This window comes from Littorina saxatilis, linkage group LG6 (genome assembly GCF_037325665.1).
Source record: "Littorina saxatilis isolate snail1 linkage group LG6, US_GU_Lsax_2.0, whole genome shotgun sequence".
Classification (NCBI taxonomy): domain Eukaryota; kingdom Metazoa; phylum Mollusca; class Gastropoda; order Littorinimorpha; family Littorinidae; genus Littorina; species Littorina saxatilis.
The window spans coordinates 33633808-33652408 of NC_090250.1; the positions used below are offsets into that span (position 1 = coordinate 33633808).

General features: G+C 42.1%; 2 protein-coding genes across 4 annotated transcripts in view; one reads left to right on the forward strand and one right to left on the reverse strand.

Annotated features, from left to right (window-relative positions):
• LOC138969064 (beta-alanine-activating enzyme-like) overlaps positions 1–2405 on the forward strand; it is a 24082-nt gene extending 21677 nt beyond the window's left edge. The window contains exon 16 of the mRNA XM_070341767.1: positions 773–2405. Coding sequence (XP_070197868.1) covers positions 773–1585 — 813 coding nt within the window. The 3' untranslated portion in view covers positions 1586–2405. The remainder of the gene's footprint in view (positions 1–772) is intronic.
• Positions 2121–12146, reverse strand: LOC138969065 (methionine adenosyltransferase 2 subunit beta-like). Of its 3 annotated transcripts, none has more exons than XM_070341768.1 (6): positions 12034–12146; positions 10104–10298; positions 6560–6674; positions 6035–6187; positions 5190–5383; positions 2121–4427 (listed from the first exon to the last, which is right to left on the reverse strand). In XM_070341768.1, exons 1-6 carry the CDS (start codon positions 12136–12138, stop codon positions 4176–4178), a joined length of 1014 nt encoding a protein of 337 aa, XP_070197869.1. In that variant the 5' UTR covers positions 12139–12146; the 3' UTR covers positions 2121–4175. The 3 variants fall into 3 exon arrangements, with proteins under 3 accessions (XP_070197869.1, XP_070197871.1, XP_070197870.1); XM_070341770.1 differs by having other exon boundaries at positions 10104–10288; positions 12034–12118; XM_070341769.1 differs by lacking the exon at positions 12034–12146 and adding an exon at positions 10576–10812.
• Between the last annotated feature and the right edge of the window lie 6455 nt (positions 12147–18601).

The following is an 18601-nucleotide window of genomic DNA, read 5'->3' on the forward strand; positions in this document are numbered from 1 at the left end:
TGACCAAATGTGTCTCATGATGAAAGCACAACATGTGCCCCACATAATCTTTAAGTTTGAAACAGTTATCTTCCATAGTTCAGGGTCAAGGTCACTTCAAAATATGTATACAATCCAACTTTGAAGAGCTCCTGTGACCTTGACATTGAAGCAAGGTAAACCAAACTGGTATCAAAAGATGGGGCTTACTTTGCCCTATATATCATATATAGGTGAGGTATTCAATCTCAAAAACTTCAGAGAAAATGTGAAAAATGTGAAAAATAGCTGTTTTTTAGGCAACATTTATGGCCCCTGCGACCTTGACCTTGAAGCAAGGTCAAGATGCTATGTATGTTTTTTGGGGCCTTGTCATCATACACCATCTTGCCAAATTTGGTACTGATAGACTGAATAGTGTCCAAGAAATATCCAACGTTAAAGTTTTCCGGACGGCCGGACGGACGACTCGGGTGAGTACATAGACCCACTTTTGCTTCGCATGTGAGTCAAAAAGGGAATTGTCTTAAACGGGGCGTGGGGTGGGGGATCTTCTGTTGTATTCTAACTCATGCTATGATCTACAGTAACTGTGAGACTGATGTGCCTTGAATAAATGTTGTGTATGAACGTTTTATTTACAACATTTAATGTTCAATTTTACCCTTCCAAGCTTAAAATAGCACCTATCACCTAAAATAGTACACATACACACACATACACTCACACACAACTTCATATTCATGCACACACACATTGTGTGTTTTATGGGTATGCTTTTGTTCAATTTCAGATGTGGACTTTCAAAGCAGACGCCCCGATCTTCTCCTCTCCTGTGGTCACAAAAGCCACAAGGTCCTGTCAGCAGTGTATTCTGTTTGGTTGCCACGACAACAACCTCTACTGCATCTCTGAGAGCGGTCAGGTTCTGTGGAGAACTATGACCAGTTCCACTGTCTATGCTTCTCCATTTGTCTTCTGCTTGTGTGGCCGAGTCACTACTGGCCAAAAAATTAAGGAATCTGTTGAAGAAGCAGCTGCTTGCAATCGTACAAAGCATAATGTCATAGAGCACAAACTTGTCGATTCCTGCACTGACCTTCAAAAGTCAAGCCAGAGGCAAGAGGGGGAAAAGCATATCTTCACAAAGCACTGTCCTGCAGAAGAACAAGAAGAAGAACAGCATAGTTTTGCAAAGCATTGTCCTACAGAAGAGCAAGGAAGAGAACAGCATAGCTTTGCAAAGCACTGTCCTGCAGAAGAGCAAGAAAGAGATGACTCTCAGGCTTTGAAAGGCAACTGCACAACCCCTCAAAGCATTGGAGATAGAGAGGGTCTTTGTGCAGAAACTTCTGACTCAGGTATGCAATCTGATGCAATACTCACTGCCATGTGCAGTCATGATGTGGCGACAAGCGGGTGTCGTAAACTTGTAGCATGTGGATCTACCAAAGGCATGGTCGCTATACTGTGTTGTGAAACGGGAGAAAAACTGGGCAGCATTGAACTGCCAGGTGATGTGTTTTCCTCACCAGTAGTTGTTGGTGATCGTTTAGTGGTGGGCTGCAGAGATGATAGCGTCTATTGTTACAAGGTGACTGTGTAGGCAGTGTGTAGGCTTTGACTGTTTGGTTGGTTTTTACCATGTGCTGAATCAGAATGTGTAAAAGGGTGTGTGTGTGTGTGTGTGTGTCTGTCTGTCTTGGTGTGTGTCTTGTATGTGCTGTTGTGCATAACTATTTGTATGTGGGTGTTTTACTCTAAAGCAATATACCTGCATGTTTTCTGTTATGTTTTGTGAATAGAATTTCAGGAAGGCAGCAAAGTCTCGAACAGTTATTTGAGCAAAATCATGATCACGGCGTTGTTAATAATGTATATGTACATGTTTTTGTGTCATATACAATTCCTGTGTGCCTTGGTGTTGGCACCCTCAAATTGTGTTGAACAATTATACATTAAATGTATGCATAACAGCAATAATTTATTGGTTGCTGGACGTGTGAATGTTTGGAACTATTTGTATGCCATACTTTTATGTTTTTAAGTATAACAAGGCAAAAAGTGACAGACACAATTGATGTCAATCTTCTCAGTGTCCATTAAACTAAATTACAGTGCAGTTGGAAGAAAAGACTTGCTCGTAGACTAGCACGTTTATTTGTACCACATATATAAGTTACAGTAACGCCCACAGTTTAAACAATTGTAATGCATCCACGACTAAATGACATTTTGTACCTGAAATCAAGTTTAGTAGAGCTATCACAGTGAAGACGAGATCTACAGTAGAACTTGACACCCCCCTCCCCCTCAGAGACAGGTGTTTTTCAGAATGAAGTTCATAGGAGATAGGTTTGATAACTACAGGTACCGTATTTGATGGATTACAAGACGCACCGTTTTATAAGCCGCACCCCCGACTTTTAACAAAAAAATTGGGACGAGCCTCGTATAGGCCGCGTCACTATATTAGCCGCCGTCAAAAAATATATAATCAGATCGTGTCAATCAATCAAAACAACCAGGCAAACAAAAGTACGGTATTTGGCGAAATCGGCTCCGAGAATAAACAAGTGAAACAAAGAAGAAAAGTGAAAAAGTTTGAAGAAAAATATCACACACACAATTTGTGACCAACACACACATGTAGTCCCGCCCGGAATAAGCTTTTTTTGGATGATTTACGACTTTTGCGCACATTTCGAGCAGACGAATACACAACATGGCGGCTCTCGCTCCTCCAACTATCGCAAGACACTAACAAGAAGAGCAAACGCTCGATCGAGTCACTTTCGCAGTTCTGAATATTATATGAGGCATCAGATGGACAGGAAGAAATTGCTATTCACAACACAATGAGTCACGTTCACATAAAATTTGAGCCCGGTCACTTTTATAGTTTCCGAGAAAAGCCCAAGGTTAAGTTGTGTGTTGCCGAACAGAAAAGGCTAGTTATCTCCCTTGTTTTTCTGATAACGTTCGTAAAAGGCTACAGATGTAAATACTTTGATGTAAAGAATAATCCTACAAAGTTTCAATCACATCCGATGAACTTTGTCAAAGATATAAAATGTCTAATTTTTCCTTTGACGCTGACCTGTGACCTTGAAAAAGGTCAAAGGTCAACGAAACCATCGTCAAAGTGTAGAGGTCATTGGAGGTCACGACTAAACAAAATATGAGCCCGATCGCTTTGATAGTTTCCGAGAAAAGTCCAACGTTAAGGTGGTGTCTACGGACGGCCGGCTGGATGGCCGGCCGGCCGGCCAGCCGGCCGGCCGGACAGACTAACACTGACCGATTACATAGAGTCACTTTTTCTCAAGTGACTCAAAAAATGAAATCTCGCACGCGCGAGATCCTGATACATCCGGTGTTTCTCTGTACGCTATCTTGTCACGACGACTTGTTGACAAACGAAGATTCGCGAAAGAAAGAAAAGCGCCGAGTCTTGAGTAGAGAGCTAATAAATACCGGTAATCGCTAATCGAGCGAAATGAAAATCCGCGGCGACTTCCATTAGGTGAATGCTATTCAAGATTAGGTAACGTTTTAGCCGCATCTTTTTATAAGCCGCAATGCCATTTTTTTGTTGAAAAAAAGTCGCGGCTTGTAGTCCGTCAAATACGGTAACTCTAAGACTAGTAAGTTTTCTCTGTACTTTATCGTAATCGCAGGTGAAGAAAGCGGTGAAAAATATAATGCTGATATTGCAATATACATTCTCCACTGTTAAATGGATAGCAATGATGTGCACCACACTGTTGTACACATTGAAGATGTATGACAAAAGCAGTTATAAAAATTGCCCGAACATGTTTATCAAATGGGTATATTTTGTGCTGTGTGTGTGTGTGTGTGTGTGTGTGAGAGAGTGCAGGGGTGTGTGTCTACAGCAAACTTTGGACAACAGCAAGCTGTATACAGTACTTATCAAACCAAACATCCCACTATCTTAATACTCAATATTAGAGAAAGAAACGAAGCTGATGCAATTAAAAATCAGTTCATAATACTTATCATGAGTACACTTCCACTGGTGGTGATTAGATGTACATGACATGGTATGAGGAAAAAGCATAAACATCAGTAAGTGGAGAAAAAAAAAAGTTAGTATGGGCGAGAGGTCAGCATATGAAATTTTGCAGCAATGTAAAAGAAGGCACCGACAAATTCTATACCACTTGAAAATTCTAAGGGAAAAACTTTTCCAGAGCTGGCTTTATCTGTTCTCTGAATTTGGACTGTTTGCATATCCCTAGACCCTCTGCTCTTGATGTTGCTAGGTGAGCATCGTAGGGTCGAGTGGTGCCTGTTGATGGATTCTTGTCAGCCTGAATGTGACTGGTTGGCAAGTTGAAGGCTTCAGCCATTGCTATTGCCATGTCGTACTTGGTCATGTTCTCGTCACCACTCCAGTGAAACACTCCACTGATATCAGTACCCTGCGAATGTTGAAGATAAACTTAAATGCGTCTGCTTTGACAGATCACTAATGATACATCAAAAATGCGATCATGCTAGCGTTTTGTTCAAATGGGTAATCCTTTAATCCCTTACAAATAGAAATCCTGGCTATGAATTCCTGCTAAAATTGAAAACACACTTTAATGTGCCTGCTCTGACAATTTTTTTTTCATATATCTAGAAAACTTCAATCAAATTATTAACCAGTAAATCTGACTGGTTTGTGGTTTCGTTTCTGGTACACATACTTAACCATTACACTGGTGCAATTCTGTAACACATGTTACGTAGGCACTGGTGAATTAACAGAGAGAAAAATAAAGAAAAACGGTCATCTAGGTTTTCGCATCCATGGGAGGTAATCGGAACCGACCAAACAGACTGAGCCGGTAGCACGACATATGTCGTGACAACCAGGTGACAGTATATGTAAAGTAGCGCGACATATGTCGCGACAACCAGCCTAAGGGTTCAGATTTCAAATGGTAAAATACCTGGAATGATTGGTTATGCTGCATAGAATATTTCCTTTTGAATTCATCTCATTTGACAAACCAGAAGAAGAAGAAATCATCCCATTTCAAAAGTTTTAAAATCATTGAAGTTTCAAACTCTAAACATTGCTTCGTGTTCTTACTCATTCTGTTTCAACTTAGTCCACAAGACACAAAAAAAGTTCACTTTGTCAATTATAACAACTGAGAACAAGAAAGTGTGATGGCTGCACACATTTGACATACCTCCACTTTCTTCTCAGCTAGCTGTCTGAGCACAGAAGCCACATCATCACAGTGGGTAGGGTAACGTCGCTCGTAATCAGACATGACGCATGTTTCTGACGTGTTCTTCACCTTGGGGAACAGTACGGTGACAGCGCTTTCGTCCAACTTCTCCACATGGCCATAAAGAATGGGCACTCGCAACACAGCATTATCTGAACAGAAAAATGTTTCAGTAACTTAACAACACTTAAATGTGAAGGCGGGGCTAGAGAGACCAATTATGTGAGTGTGGGTGACTGCATGAAATGCCTTTTCTCAGAAGACAGTTCCCAGCATACATAGTGTTTAGGAATTGGAATATTAATATCCATAAGGATTTCTTTTTATCTTGCAGACTAGACTGTCAGTGAAGCAACAAACGAGAAAAAGGAAAAGAAAATAACACCAAGGGGGTTCTAGTATTTGCCATTAATCTGCAATTCCTGATGTTCAAAGCTAGAATATATTCACTCCAGTTGTTGTCGTTATTGTTTGTTTTTGATGGTTTTATTTTGGTGCTGTTTACATGTAGTAACATACAATTTTGGGTATTTCCGTTGGCTGCGGCCGGTATTGTGAATTACAGTCTGACTTTCTTGGCTGCTACTGAAAACAGTGCTTGACAACTGAAAAATAGAATAAATATTACTGGAGAATCATGTTACAGGTAGGTAGATCTGCAACAGGCAAGTGTGCTAATTTGGGAACAGCTTTTCTGATGGGTTGAAAACTTGGATTCAGCGTGATTTTAAGATAATCTTGATCACTGGTTGCCAAGAGTTCTTAATTTGTTATTCCATTCAAATATTTGAACCTATACATACCTTTTCCTTCGGCCAGTGCAACTTTCTCCCCTTCCAGCTTGCTTTTCCCATAAGTATTCAGCGGGTTCGGAATGTCTGTCTCTTTGTAGGGTGGGTTCTTCCCATCAAACACATAGTCTGTGCTGATGTAAATCACACTGCCACCAACCTGAGCTGGTGAAATCGTACAGAGAAGCCAATATTTGCAGTTGAAATGCAATATTTCTAACAATTATACAAGTGTAATTTAACATGCCAGAATCATGTGATAATGTTCAGTCAGATCTCTTCTTTCATTCTCAAATTGTTTAAGCTTGACCATGTCTTGCATAACACACTGACACATACATTTGAAGACAGCAATCCTGGCAAGCCTTCATCATTTGGGCAACCAAAGCTTGTTCATTCCACCAATTAATTGCATATTCTTTCTCAGCAAAGCAGCTAACATCTGTCTCTGCCATTTTGACGATCACCCACAAAGTCTTGTTCTTGCACAAATGACCTTGAAATTAAATATTCTGTTATTCATTGCAATGAGCTTACCTGCACCTTGACAAACAAAATGCGTAGCTGACACGTTCAGCGCCTGCGTGGCCTCTACCTGCTTCTCCACAACATCTGGTCTGCGCTCTGCCGCACTATGGATCACCACAGTAGGCTGCAACATGTAACAGAAATGTCAGGGGAAAAAGAAATACAGTGGTGCCTGTCATGTAAGGCTCCTCTATGTTTGTTTGTTTGTTTGTTTGCTTAACGCCCAGCCGACCACAAAGGGCCATATCAGGGCGGTGCTGCTTTGACATATAACGTGCGCCACACACAAGACAGAAGTCGCAGCACAGGCTTCATGTCTCACCCAGTCACATTATTCTGACACCGGACCAACCAGTCCTAGCACTAACCCCATAATGCCAGACGCCAGGCGGAGCAGCCACTAGATTGCCAATTTTAAAGTCTTAGGTATGACCCGGCCGGGGTTCGAACTCACGACCTCCCGATACTGGGGCAGACGCCTTACCACTAGGCCAACCGTGCTGGTCAAGGCTCCTCTGATGACCAAAGAACACCTCTGAATAAGGGACACATATGTTACTGTACATTTGTTCCTTGGTCTGCTCGTTTAAATCGAAAATTTTATTGTAAATTTTCATTTAATAAATATACCTACCCGAATCACATGTAGCATTGACACAATCGGAGATGCTAGGTTCTGTACAGGCTAACCGTCTAAGGGAAGCAACCCCAACCACAAAAGTGTAAACGTAGCCATGGTAATGCCCATACACCCGGGGAGTTACCTCCCCTCGTGCATGCCATGTCACTACTGCTACTGAACACGTGGTTCCTATCATTCGACCTAAAGAATAAATTCTCCAAATCAAAAGCGGGGTTGGCGGGAGGGAATATACTATGTGATTCGGGTAGGTATATTTATTAAATGAAAATTTACAATAAAATTTTCGATTAAATTACATATTCCTACTCCGAATCACATGTAGCAGATTACAACAACAAGGCGGTGGGAAAGAAAAATCTAACTCACTCAAAAAACCTTGCCAAAAACCTGGACCGCTGCCAAAGAATCAGGGCGGTCCCAGTGGGAAAGAAAAACTAACCCACTCAAAAGCCCTTGCCAGGGCTGGCCCACTGCCAACAGGCAGTGAGGGAACCAAGGAAAGTCCTGATTGACAGCCGAGAAGTATCTCAGGCGAAAAGCGAAAGAGACAACCTCAGAGATCCAGAAAGCTGTGCTCAGCACTTCTTCCAATCTCCTAGCCGTAAAAAACAGCACAGGAATAGACCCAAGCCTTGGATAATAACCCTGGCGAGCCAAGGGAAAGACAAGCTTCCCCCCCCCCCTTTTATTGGAAGGAAATGCTAATGTCCTGAGAAGATCCGTGCGTAAGGTTGTCCCCTCAACTGAGAAGGACGAACCCCCGCGGTGACCTTAAGACAACCATGCCAAAGTCTGCAAACCTTGGGATGTAGTAAAGCCCAAAAGGCTTGTGAGAAAGAAGTCAGCTCAAAATAAGAGTGACCAATCACAAATAGAAGGTCGCCAGTTATCCCCTACCAGTCCCTGCGAACGCAGGGAGAGAGGTAGCACCCGACAGCAGCCACTTACGACTGTGCGTAAGCTACCGGAAGTGAGGACCCACGGTGGTCAAAAACCGATGTGACTGGCAACCATAAACAAAATGGCTAAAAGCCAGAATGTTCCCAAAACAGTCTGCTTGAAGGTAATCGAGAGTGAATCAAAAACCGAAAGCAGAAAACCAAGACTGGTAAACGTAACCGTGAAGCCAGCCAGCCATAAGACTCCCGAAACCAGAGTTCTCAGGGAAAAAACAGGCAGTTAACTTCCTAGCCAAATCAAGAGCCTACCTGAGTTTGGCCAGAAAACCCAGAGCGCGTCTGTCCCTGTCTGAAGACAGAGCCCACAGACAGCGGGACCAACGGAAGACGCAGGCTTGGAACGCGAACATTTCTTCACAAAGATAACTCAAACACCTGATCTGCTAACGGCAGAGAAGGCGAGGAGAAGAAACAGGACGTACAACAGTATATGACTGCCCCACAAAGTGTTTGTTCGAGGCAGAAAGAGTAACGAACAAAACATAACAAACATGTTAAATTCGAAACCACGACAAGTCCTACGGACTGGTAGATACCTGCTAAAGCCTAGCCAAGAAACTGTCAGCGACGCTGATACACAAAATGGCGGCCAAGCGATAAGTTACTGGACAAAATTTAGAAGTCCAAAACGGACGAAAATTAAGCAATAACAAAAATTCCTGTCAAAGTAATGACGAAATATGAAATGGCTTACCAACTAACAAAGCAGAAGGCAAAAACGCAGGTAAAGTAAGGAGAACCTCACCATAACATAGGCCTAGCCACCGAAATAAGCTGTCAGGAAAGCTGAGCAACCGAAAGTGGCGGCCACAAGATAAGTTACTGAAACGCATTTAGGAGTCCAAACGGACAAAAAATTCAGCAACTATAGATAAATTCCTGTCAAACTAAAGACAAGAAGGAACAAGCTTACCAACTAAACAAAGCAGCAAGCAAGTAAGAAGGTAAAAATACGTTTACCTCCAAAATACATCGGCCTAGCCACAAAAACTGTCAACTCATGCTGACAACAAAAATGGCGGCCAACAGTAGTCACTGAAATATCACAGGTCCAAACACGGACGAAAATCAGCAACTACAACAAATTTCCTGTCAAAATAATGACCAAAATGGAAAGAGCTCACCAACTACGAAGCAGGAGGCAAGATAGACGGTAACGTGGCCGGTGGGTGTCAAAACAACACCAACAGCGCAGCCACAGGGGAGCCCAAAAATACAACAACCTGCTCCCTCGAAAGCTGTAAGGTCGAATGATAGGAACCACGTGTTCAGTAGCAGTAGTGACATGGCATGCACGAGGGGAGGTAACTCCCCGGGTGTATGGGCATTACCATGGCTACGTTTACACTTTTGTGGTTGGGGTTGCTTCCCTTAGACGGTTAGCCTGTACAGAACCTAGCATCTCCGATTGTGTCAATGCTACATGTGATTCGGAGTAGGAATATGTAATTTAATGGAGTCTGTGTCAAATTAGCATGCCTGCAATGTAGGGGCACATGTCCTTTCATGATAGGTACCCCTGTAATATAATTCTGAAATCATGAAATGAAACACTGTCAGAAAGTCAAAAGCTCAACATTAAAACTATGAATAGAACTTAAAACAGTAAGTGTACAGTACATAGATAACACAGGTTCTCTGTAGCTCATAAATTACTTTCCTTATTCCACAAGTTTATGGACACTTTTTTTCAGGACTCATTAAAGAGATTTAAACAAGTACCTGCACACAATTTTGATTTTTGAAAAAGTTTTAACATTGATTTCCAGGTTTGACTCTATATTGTTTCACATCTGTCAGCAATGAATGTTCGGGTTTTGGGCTCTGAGTACAGTACCTTCAATTTCAGGTTTGGACAAAATGTAGTTCTAGCACCAGCTGCAAGCATCACAATGACACAGACAATCACATCTGATATACAGGCTTACAGCACACCATGCACACAACGCACCTTAAATTCCTGCATCACATTGTTGACGGCCTGCTTGTCAGTGATATCCACTTTCCGTAATTTGTCTCCGGCACGACTGAAGGCAAGGCCAAGGACACTCCATGACCCATCACGCTCAAACTCCTTTAAAACAGCTCGTCCAAGCAGCCCAGAGGCGCCCGTAATGAGAACTCTCTTGGCCATTGCTGAAAAACTCTGAGCGATGAAGAATAAAGATGGCTTTATTATACTTAGTAGTCATGCCAGTATTAAGAATTCAAGATACCCAACCTTCCATGTAAACCATCACAGATTTACCTCAACTTTTCCATTAACTAACAACCATGATACATTAATAACTGTTGTGTTATTTTCTGTGGACTAATGATAATAGGAATGCAAGTTTTTTCACAGAATCATTTTTTATGCTAAAATGTGTATAGGCTTAGCTTGTGACAGTGTACACTAAACTCACTTGGTAGTGTTTACTCACCAGATTTAAAGAATACCATGAACACTAGATATTGAGGTCTAACGAATGACGTCTCACAACGTGCGTGGTCGTCCTTGGCGGTCAAGAAAGCCGCCGCGATCATTGCACAGACGACACTTCTAGACCGCCAATATTTTTTGTGCGCATCACGTGCTCCACATAAATCGGCCGGAAACGAAGCAATACACCAGTTAACAGTTCCGCGGCCATTTTAGATCTCGCACATGCGCACTTCTTTTATCGCGAGCAGATTCGACCCATTTCCTTTTCCGGGTGATGCGCATATCGTTTTTCGGCATGCTTATGTCTTTTTCCTTTTCCGGTTGATTTCACCGCATGCGCAGATCCTGTTATTCTACGCAAGGGACCCTACTCCGGCACACTACTCCACCCGTTGAAAGGGGAAAACAATTTCTTCAGTACAAGTAGTCTTTATGAATAAACAATTAACAAGAAGGACGTTGTAAATTCATTCAATGCAGATAAAATAAGAAATATGTTTGACGAACTTGTTCTGTTCTTATTCACATGACAAAATATGTGAAGATCGAGAGATGTTATTAAAAAACCGTGTTCCAGGCAACTCGCAAACAGATAACTGCTGTGTATTTCACCACAACGCAAAGGAAACATGACACACTACTATTTGGCATACCTTTTTGCATTCATTGAACTTTCCCCAATACATTCGGCTCACATCAGTCGTACTAAAAGTTTGTCAAAACACGACACACAGGCGATAACAAATGCCCACCCGTGAATGGTGGTTCGCAACCACACACAAACGACCGTTGAGGCACGTAATGAATTTTGCAATCTTCCGACCACCATTTTTTAAGTCGGTTACTCCCATTACTGCAACCAATAACACAGCATGTTGACGCCATCGCTAATTTGGATGTAACGTGAGGTTTTTGTTATAACGTAGAGGAAAACACACTGTCCCGTTCAATTGCTTCCATCACGTTGAGCAGACGATGCAGCGGTTGCTCGTCGAAATTTCTCGTCCAACCAGAATCGCTTTGGGTATCACGTGAGTTTTCCTTCTTTGTACCATGTAAGTGCCGAAACTGTTAACTGGTGTATTGGGGAAACCTGGATATCAAGCATTTATTTCTCACACATACTTTTTTTTATGAACTTCCTAGCTTTTAAGATTCAGACTGTGAGAAAAAGACGCAATTTTGTTCGATGAATCATGTAATCTGGTGAGATAATGGTTACATCCAAACCACAACTTACAAGGTATTAATAAGAGGAAAAGTCGAAGAGAGAAATGTGCAAATATACTGACTTGCCAGAGCTACACAGAACGCACAGTGCACACACACACACGCCCACACAAACACTCACACACACAACGACACACGTATCCATGTACACATTCTGTGTTCGCTCACTATATTAAACCACTTAAGACGGCATATATGTGTTGTAGACAGCTGAAACATCACTTACGTTCTTACACTCAAATGTCGTCGTGGAGGTGACTAGCGATCGAAGCAAAAGTTGACAGAAGGACCTTTGGAGTTGCCTCCCTTCTTTGAACCGGAAACACACCATTGACAGGAAACAACCCCTTCGTTTACAAATGGCGGGGGATTTGACGGATTGTGCCTCTCTGGCGCGACATTTGGAATTTAACGCGTCCAGAGTAAGACTTACATTCGATGAGATCATCAGAAAAGTAAGTAATATTGTGGTGATGACTGTAATGGACAGCGTTTAGTTGGAAGTCCTTGTAGGAAGGCGTTTTTAATTGTGATTATTTGGAATCTTTTATGGCAATTTGGCATGATACTAGTTGATACTGATAACCAATGCTATGATAAACAGCACTATGCACTAAGTCACAGTATGTGCAGTTCAGTGTTAAAGTAGGGTAGACCACCACCGCCCCCCCCCACTTCCCAGCCGAACATAATGGAGTATCTACCAGGGATACCCATGTTAACTTATAACTATGACTGAGTACGAACCATGTTCAATCAATGCATCATAATACTTTTAATAGTCAAAACAAGACATAATGTTGGATGAGAGTTGAGACGTTTTGACAGAAACACTAACAGTATCATGATGGGATTTGTAGTTGTATGATTCTGAAGGTCCGCTTGAAAGTAGGATAATATATATATACGGAGTGGCTAACGGTACGATATCGGATATAAGGCCTAAAAAAAAAATAGGTGTGGTTACGGTAACCCGACCTACCCTATTTTTAGGGGCCGATCCTATAACTTTTTATTACATTTGTCAAAAAAACCAAAACAAAAACAAAAACGAGTGCAAAAAACGAGTGCAAAAAACGCAATGAAAGCGAAAGCGCCCGTGTCGCACACTTATTTCGCTGTCAAGTAGGTTTAATTTGTACACATTAGAAAAAAAAGTTAAAAAAAAAAAAAAGTGATTGCCTACCTACCTACCCTATTTTTTTTGGCTATGTTACCGTAACCACACCTATTTTTTTTTTTGGCCTAAAGCAAATTCGAGGGCTTAGATACTAGCGAAACGATATCGTACGCGAAGCAACTGTGAGAGCTTGGATGCTAGCGAAACGATATCGGATGTGAAGCAAATTCGTGGTCCAGATGCTAACGAAACGATCCTTTCTTGTTCTCATTGTTGTTGTTCTCACAGTCACAATCAACATTTTCATTTTTATAATCTTCCATAAATTCGTCATATGCATTCGTCTGATGAGTTTATAGCGATAGGCATTTTTTGTTGTTGTTGTTGAGTTGAGCATTTTGTTCCGTCACTTCCGGTTTATGAGAAAAATGTTCCGATCCCAGCAGCCTTTGTTTTTCTACCGTTGTCACGTAACTCCTCTTCTTTCCGCGTTTTGCTGTCCATCATGGCGGAGAATGATCGGTGTTTGCATGTTGGCCAGCATTTCGATTCCTATACTGTGATTTACATGAAGCTGTGACGTGATTCTGCCAGACATCATATACACGCCAGTTCAAAACGCCAAAAGCAAACAAACTGCATCAATTTTGGTCAATTTTGAAGCGAGTTACGCCCGTTTTAAAATAAAAATGACGTCATTATACTTCCACTACAAAGTTGGGTCTTAAACTTTGTGATCAACACGATATATATATATATAAGAGATATAAAAATCAAAGTTTCCTTCGCGTATCACCAACTCTTGTCCCAAATAGAAATAGTTTCTGAGAGGACGTAAACTCCCCCCTTTAGTTCTAAAAATCAAACATACACATATCGCGGGATTCACCAAGACACCATGTGAAGTACGTCATACATGACGCCATATTGTTACTAAAGTGACGTGACCGCTGAGGATGTATGACGTACACTACACTCTTGCCTGGTTATCGATCGTAGGATACAAGTTCAAGCTTATTCAGTCTCATCATTCACTGATTCAGTTTTGTTAAAACTTTAGCCTTCCTGTAGCCAAGCCGGTTTGTTCGTGTCGTTAGCATATTTGCTGGTTGAAGACCAAGCCAAACGATATCGTGCCGCTAGCATATTTGCTTGTTGAAGACCAAGCCAAACGATATCGTGCCGTTAGCAGCCTAACCAAACGATATCGTGCCGCTAGCATATTTGCTAGCCAAACGATATCGTGCCGTTAGCAGCGGCCTAATATATGAGCCTGTGCCAAAAGGTGATCCTTGAATTGAAATGGGACATTCACATGCAAAATTCAGAATGCAAACAGAGCTTTGCAAATTTAATATAGTCATTTAGACTGTTTTAAGATTCTGTTTTTGACAGTTAAAAGATAACTTGTAGCATACCTTTTTGATAATGCCACGACAAAGCTTGATATTTATGTGTGTCAACTGTAAAGTGTAACGCAGGACACAGTACTATGCTTAATATTTTGTTCATAAAAAGTGTTAAATGGCTCAAAATCACATTTGTATACATGTATACAATGATACATGCATTGTAAGCTAAGTATATATTGCTATTGTTCACATAGCTGAGACGGCTGGACTAAAAAAATGACGTAACCACTGTGTCTTCTGTTACGATTGACACATAACAAGTCAAAATGTTCTCCTCACAAATACAAAAATAGTTTCAGAGCAAAAGTTTAAGAAGCTATGTTGTATTTATGGCATTGCAAATGTGTTGGTATCCAAACTTATACTGTTCAAAAAAAGAAACGCATAGTTGCTACTTGCCAAATTTGTTTTATTTTTCGAAAAAATTAACAGAAAATCCAATATTTAGATTATTTGTTTGAAATTTGGTATGGACACAGTTGAACGCACACACATTTCATTTGCATCTTCAAATCAATCAGTCAATCAATACGATTGGGTGCCGAGGCTGTCAAGTCAGTAGGGGGTGTGACTGCCTTGAGCAGCAACAACTGCCCGGCACCTTCTGGGCATGGACTGGATCAGATGCCGGATATCTTGCTGTGGGATGGTGTCCCACTCCTCCTGAAGTGCCTGCAATAGATCGCGGTGATTTGCCGGCGCTTCTTCTCGCCTGCGCATACGTCTGTCCAATTCATCCCAGAGGTGTTCTATCGGGTTCATGTCTGGCGACATGGATGGCCAGGGAAGCACCTGGACATGGTGGTCGGTGAGGAACTGGGTGGTGAGTCGTGCTGTGTGCGGGCGAGCGTTGTCCTGCTGGAATATGGCATCCTGGTCAGCCAGAAGAGGAAGGGCATGTGGGCGCAGAATTTCCTCCACGTATCGCTGGGCAGTTATGCGCCCTTGGACGTGCACCAGGGTGCTCCTTCCAGCGGTATTGATCGCCCCCCACACCATGACGCCTCCACCACCATGAACGGGTGCCTCATCCACACAGTTGGGCGCGTAACGTTCGTTTACTCTCCGGTAGACCCTCCTCCGACCATCATGTCGCTGGAGCAGGAAGTAGGACTCGTCGCTGAACCACACGTGTCTCCAGTGATTCCGGACGGTCCAGCGAAGGTGCTGGTTGCCCCACTGCACTCGGTTCTGGCGATGGCGGCGGGTGAGGACAGCTCCTCTGTGAGGTCTGCGAGCTCTCAAACCAGCTTCATGCAGGCGGTTCCGCACGGTCTGGTCCGATAATCGGTGTGGCCCGGGGAGAGCCTGGACAGAAGATGAGGCCGACAGGAAACGATTCCGGAGGTGGCGGAGCCGTATGAAGCGGTCGTGAGCAGCAGTTGTCGCCCTTGGTCTTCCCGCTCGTGGCAAGTCAGCAACGGAGCCAGTGGCTTGAAACCTGACCCACAGTCTACTGATGGTGCTCTGGGACACGTGGAAGTGCCTGGCGATTGCACTTTGACTTTGGCCTGCTTGTAAACGACCCAATGCAATTTGGCGGTCTTCTCTGCTCAATCGGGCCATCTTTCGTCGCTGAATTGTCGTCTGATTTCTTTGTGGCGAACAATCCGCTTTTATGGGTTTTGGAAGACATGGTGAGAGCTCAATATTCCGCGAGTTTCACGAGATTACACTGAAGCATGACGAGTGGTCATGCCAAATGAGCAATTTTGACATTGTAGCCACTGATAACGCATGCGTCACGTGCAGAGCTCACTTGTGGCAATGGACGAAAGGTCGACGACCAGATAAACATTTTCTGCAGTTTGGTGGATATCCTTGTAGCCATAACTAAATTAACCAAATATTACAAGCTATGCGTTTCTTTTTTTGAACAGTATAGTTGGATTTCTATTCTGATTACTAAAATACTCATATTTGTGTGTCACTCGTAACGAGACATTTTGTTTGTTTGTTTGTTTGCTTAACGCCCAGCCGACCACGAAGGGCCATATCAGGGCGGTGCTGCTTTGACATATAACGTGCGCAACACACAAGACAGAAGTCGCAGCACAGGCTTCATGTCTCACCCAGTCACATTATTCTGACACCGGACCAACCAGTCCTAGCACTTACCCCATAATGCCAGACGCCAGGCGGAGCAGCCACTAGATTGCCAATTTTAAAGTCTTAGGTATGACCCGGCCGGGGTTTGAACCCACGACCTCCCGATCACGGGGCGGACGCCTTACCACTAGGCCAACCGTGCCGGTTGTAACGAGACATGAAATTTTGTTTCAATGCATATATTGTTCACTTATTTTTAAAAAAAAGATGTAATTTTGGACAAAATTAGTAATAAGTAATTCATACTTATTGTTTGAATACAAAATAGGTGTGGTTACGGTAACCCGACCTACCCTATTTTTAGGGGCCGACCCTATAACTTTTTATTACATTTGTCAAAAAAACAACAACAAAAAACACAAGAAAACGAGTGCAGAAAACGCAATGAAAGCGAAAGCACCCGAGTCGCACACTTATTTCCCTGTCAAGTAGGTTTAATTTGTACACATTAGAAAAAAAAATTTAAAAAATAAAAAGTGATTGCCTACCTTCCTACCCTATTTTTTTTGGCTATGTTACCGTAACCACACCTATTATTTTTATTGGCCTTACAGTTGACACGCCACTTTTAAAACTCAAATTTGTCATGAAAATTTAAACATGTTTTTGGTGCAAACTCATTTGAGCAAATCCTCATTACACACTCATAGAAATACAATCAAGAAATTTAATTTCCAATGAGCATACATGCTCTTACAAAACAATGAAGTAGACACTGCTCAACTAATTCTAATTTTAACTTAAGGTTCTCACGCTCGCATTGCATTCCACAGTTATCTGGGTCATTCGCTAACCTTGCATCCAAATCATTTAATTCAGCATACAACAAAACAATACCGTTTCTTCTTTCAACGCTTTTCTTCTGCGCGTACTGCATTGCATAATCTCTTATTTCACATTTTAACAGCTCCCATACGGTTTGATAATCAGTATCGTTTATAAAATCATATGCGTGATTTTCAATCATTCTATTCATACCATCAATGAAATCTTTATCCTGGAGGAGAGAATTATTGAATTTTCAGTAACTCGGGCCTCTGTCAATCTCAGATAATTTGAGTTGCACAGAACAACCTCTGTGGTCGGAAAAGGGAACAGACAATAAACAACATTCCGTAGTTCTATCAAAAAAGTGTTGCACATGTAAATACATAGTCAATTCTCCTAGCAATAAACGGATTCTTCTTTGACCAAGAAAGCTGGCATTGTCAATGTCAGTATATCTTTTTCTTTTTACATTTGGTCAAGTTTTGACTAAATGTTTTAACATAGAGGGGGAATCGAGACGAGGGTCGTGGTGTATGTGTGTCTGTGTGTGTGTGTAGAGCGATTCAGAGTAAACTACTGGACCGATCTTTAAGACATTTTACATGAAAGTTCCTGGGTATGATATCCCCAGTTGTTTTTTTCATTTTTTCGATAAATGTCTTTGATGACGTCATATCCGGCTTTTTGTAAAACTTGAGGCGGCACTGTCACACTCTCATTTTTCAATCAAATTGATTGAAATTTTGGCCAAGCAATCTTCGACGAAGGCCGGACTTTGGTATTGCATTTCAGCTTGGAGGCTTAAAAATGAATTAATGACTTTGGTCATTAAAAATCTAAAAAATGTAATTAAAATTATTTTTTATAAAATGATCCAAACTTACGTTCATCTTATTCTTCATCATTTTCTGATTCCAAAAACATATAAATATGTTATATTCGGATCATGAGCCCATGGAAGACAGAAGGGACACCAAACTCCTCACCCAGGCAGCTAAATTCAAACGACTGCCAACTCACCCCATGAAAGACAGACTGTGCCAACCAACAAAAGGAAGACTGAAGAGAGGAAGCTTCATCCACCAGACGAGGGTGTTGGAAAGGAGACACCAAGATATCCTGGACCAGCAACCCAAAGATATCCCCCAATACCTTGAAAACCCAAGCTGGAGTGATGAAGGAAGACCCCAGATACGCTGCAGTATTCCTGGCGTTGGCAAGAAAGACTCCCAGAGCTGTGCTGAACTGAAGTCTCTCACCATTGAACACATCCACAACTCCTACCCCCAACGCCAATGGACTCATGTATACACTGGCGGATCTGCCGACCAGGCTGTCAGAAGTGGTGGTGCCGGAATCTACATAAAGTACCCAGGAGGTCGAGA

Bases quoted from the DNA above. Each gene is read 5' to 3' on its own strand.
- LOC138969065 (XM_070341768.1), bottom strand. From the start codon at position 12,138: ATGGTGTGTTTCCGGTTCAAAGAAGGGAGGCAACTCCAAAGGTCCTTC. The intron at 6,675-10,103 runs GTGCGTTGTGTG...TACATGTTGCAG, and splicing joins ATGTGATGCAGGAATTTAAG to CCTACTGTGGTGATCCATAG. The intron at 5,384-6,034 runs GTATGTATAGGT...TTTTCTGTTCAG, and splicing joins TGCACTGGCCGAAGGAAAAG to ATAATGCTGTGTTGCGAGTG.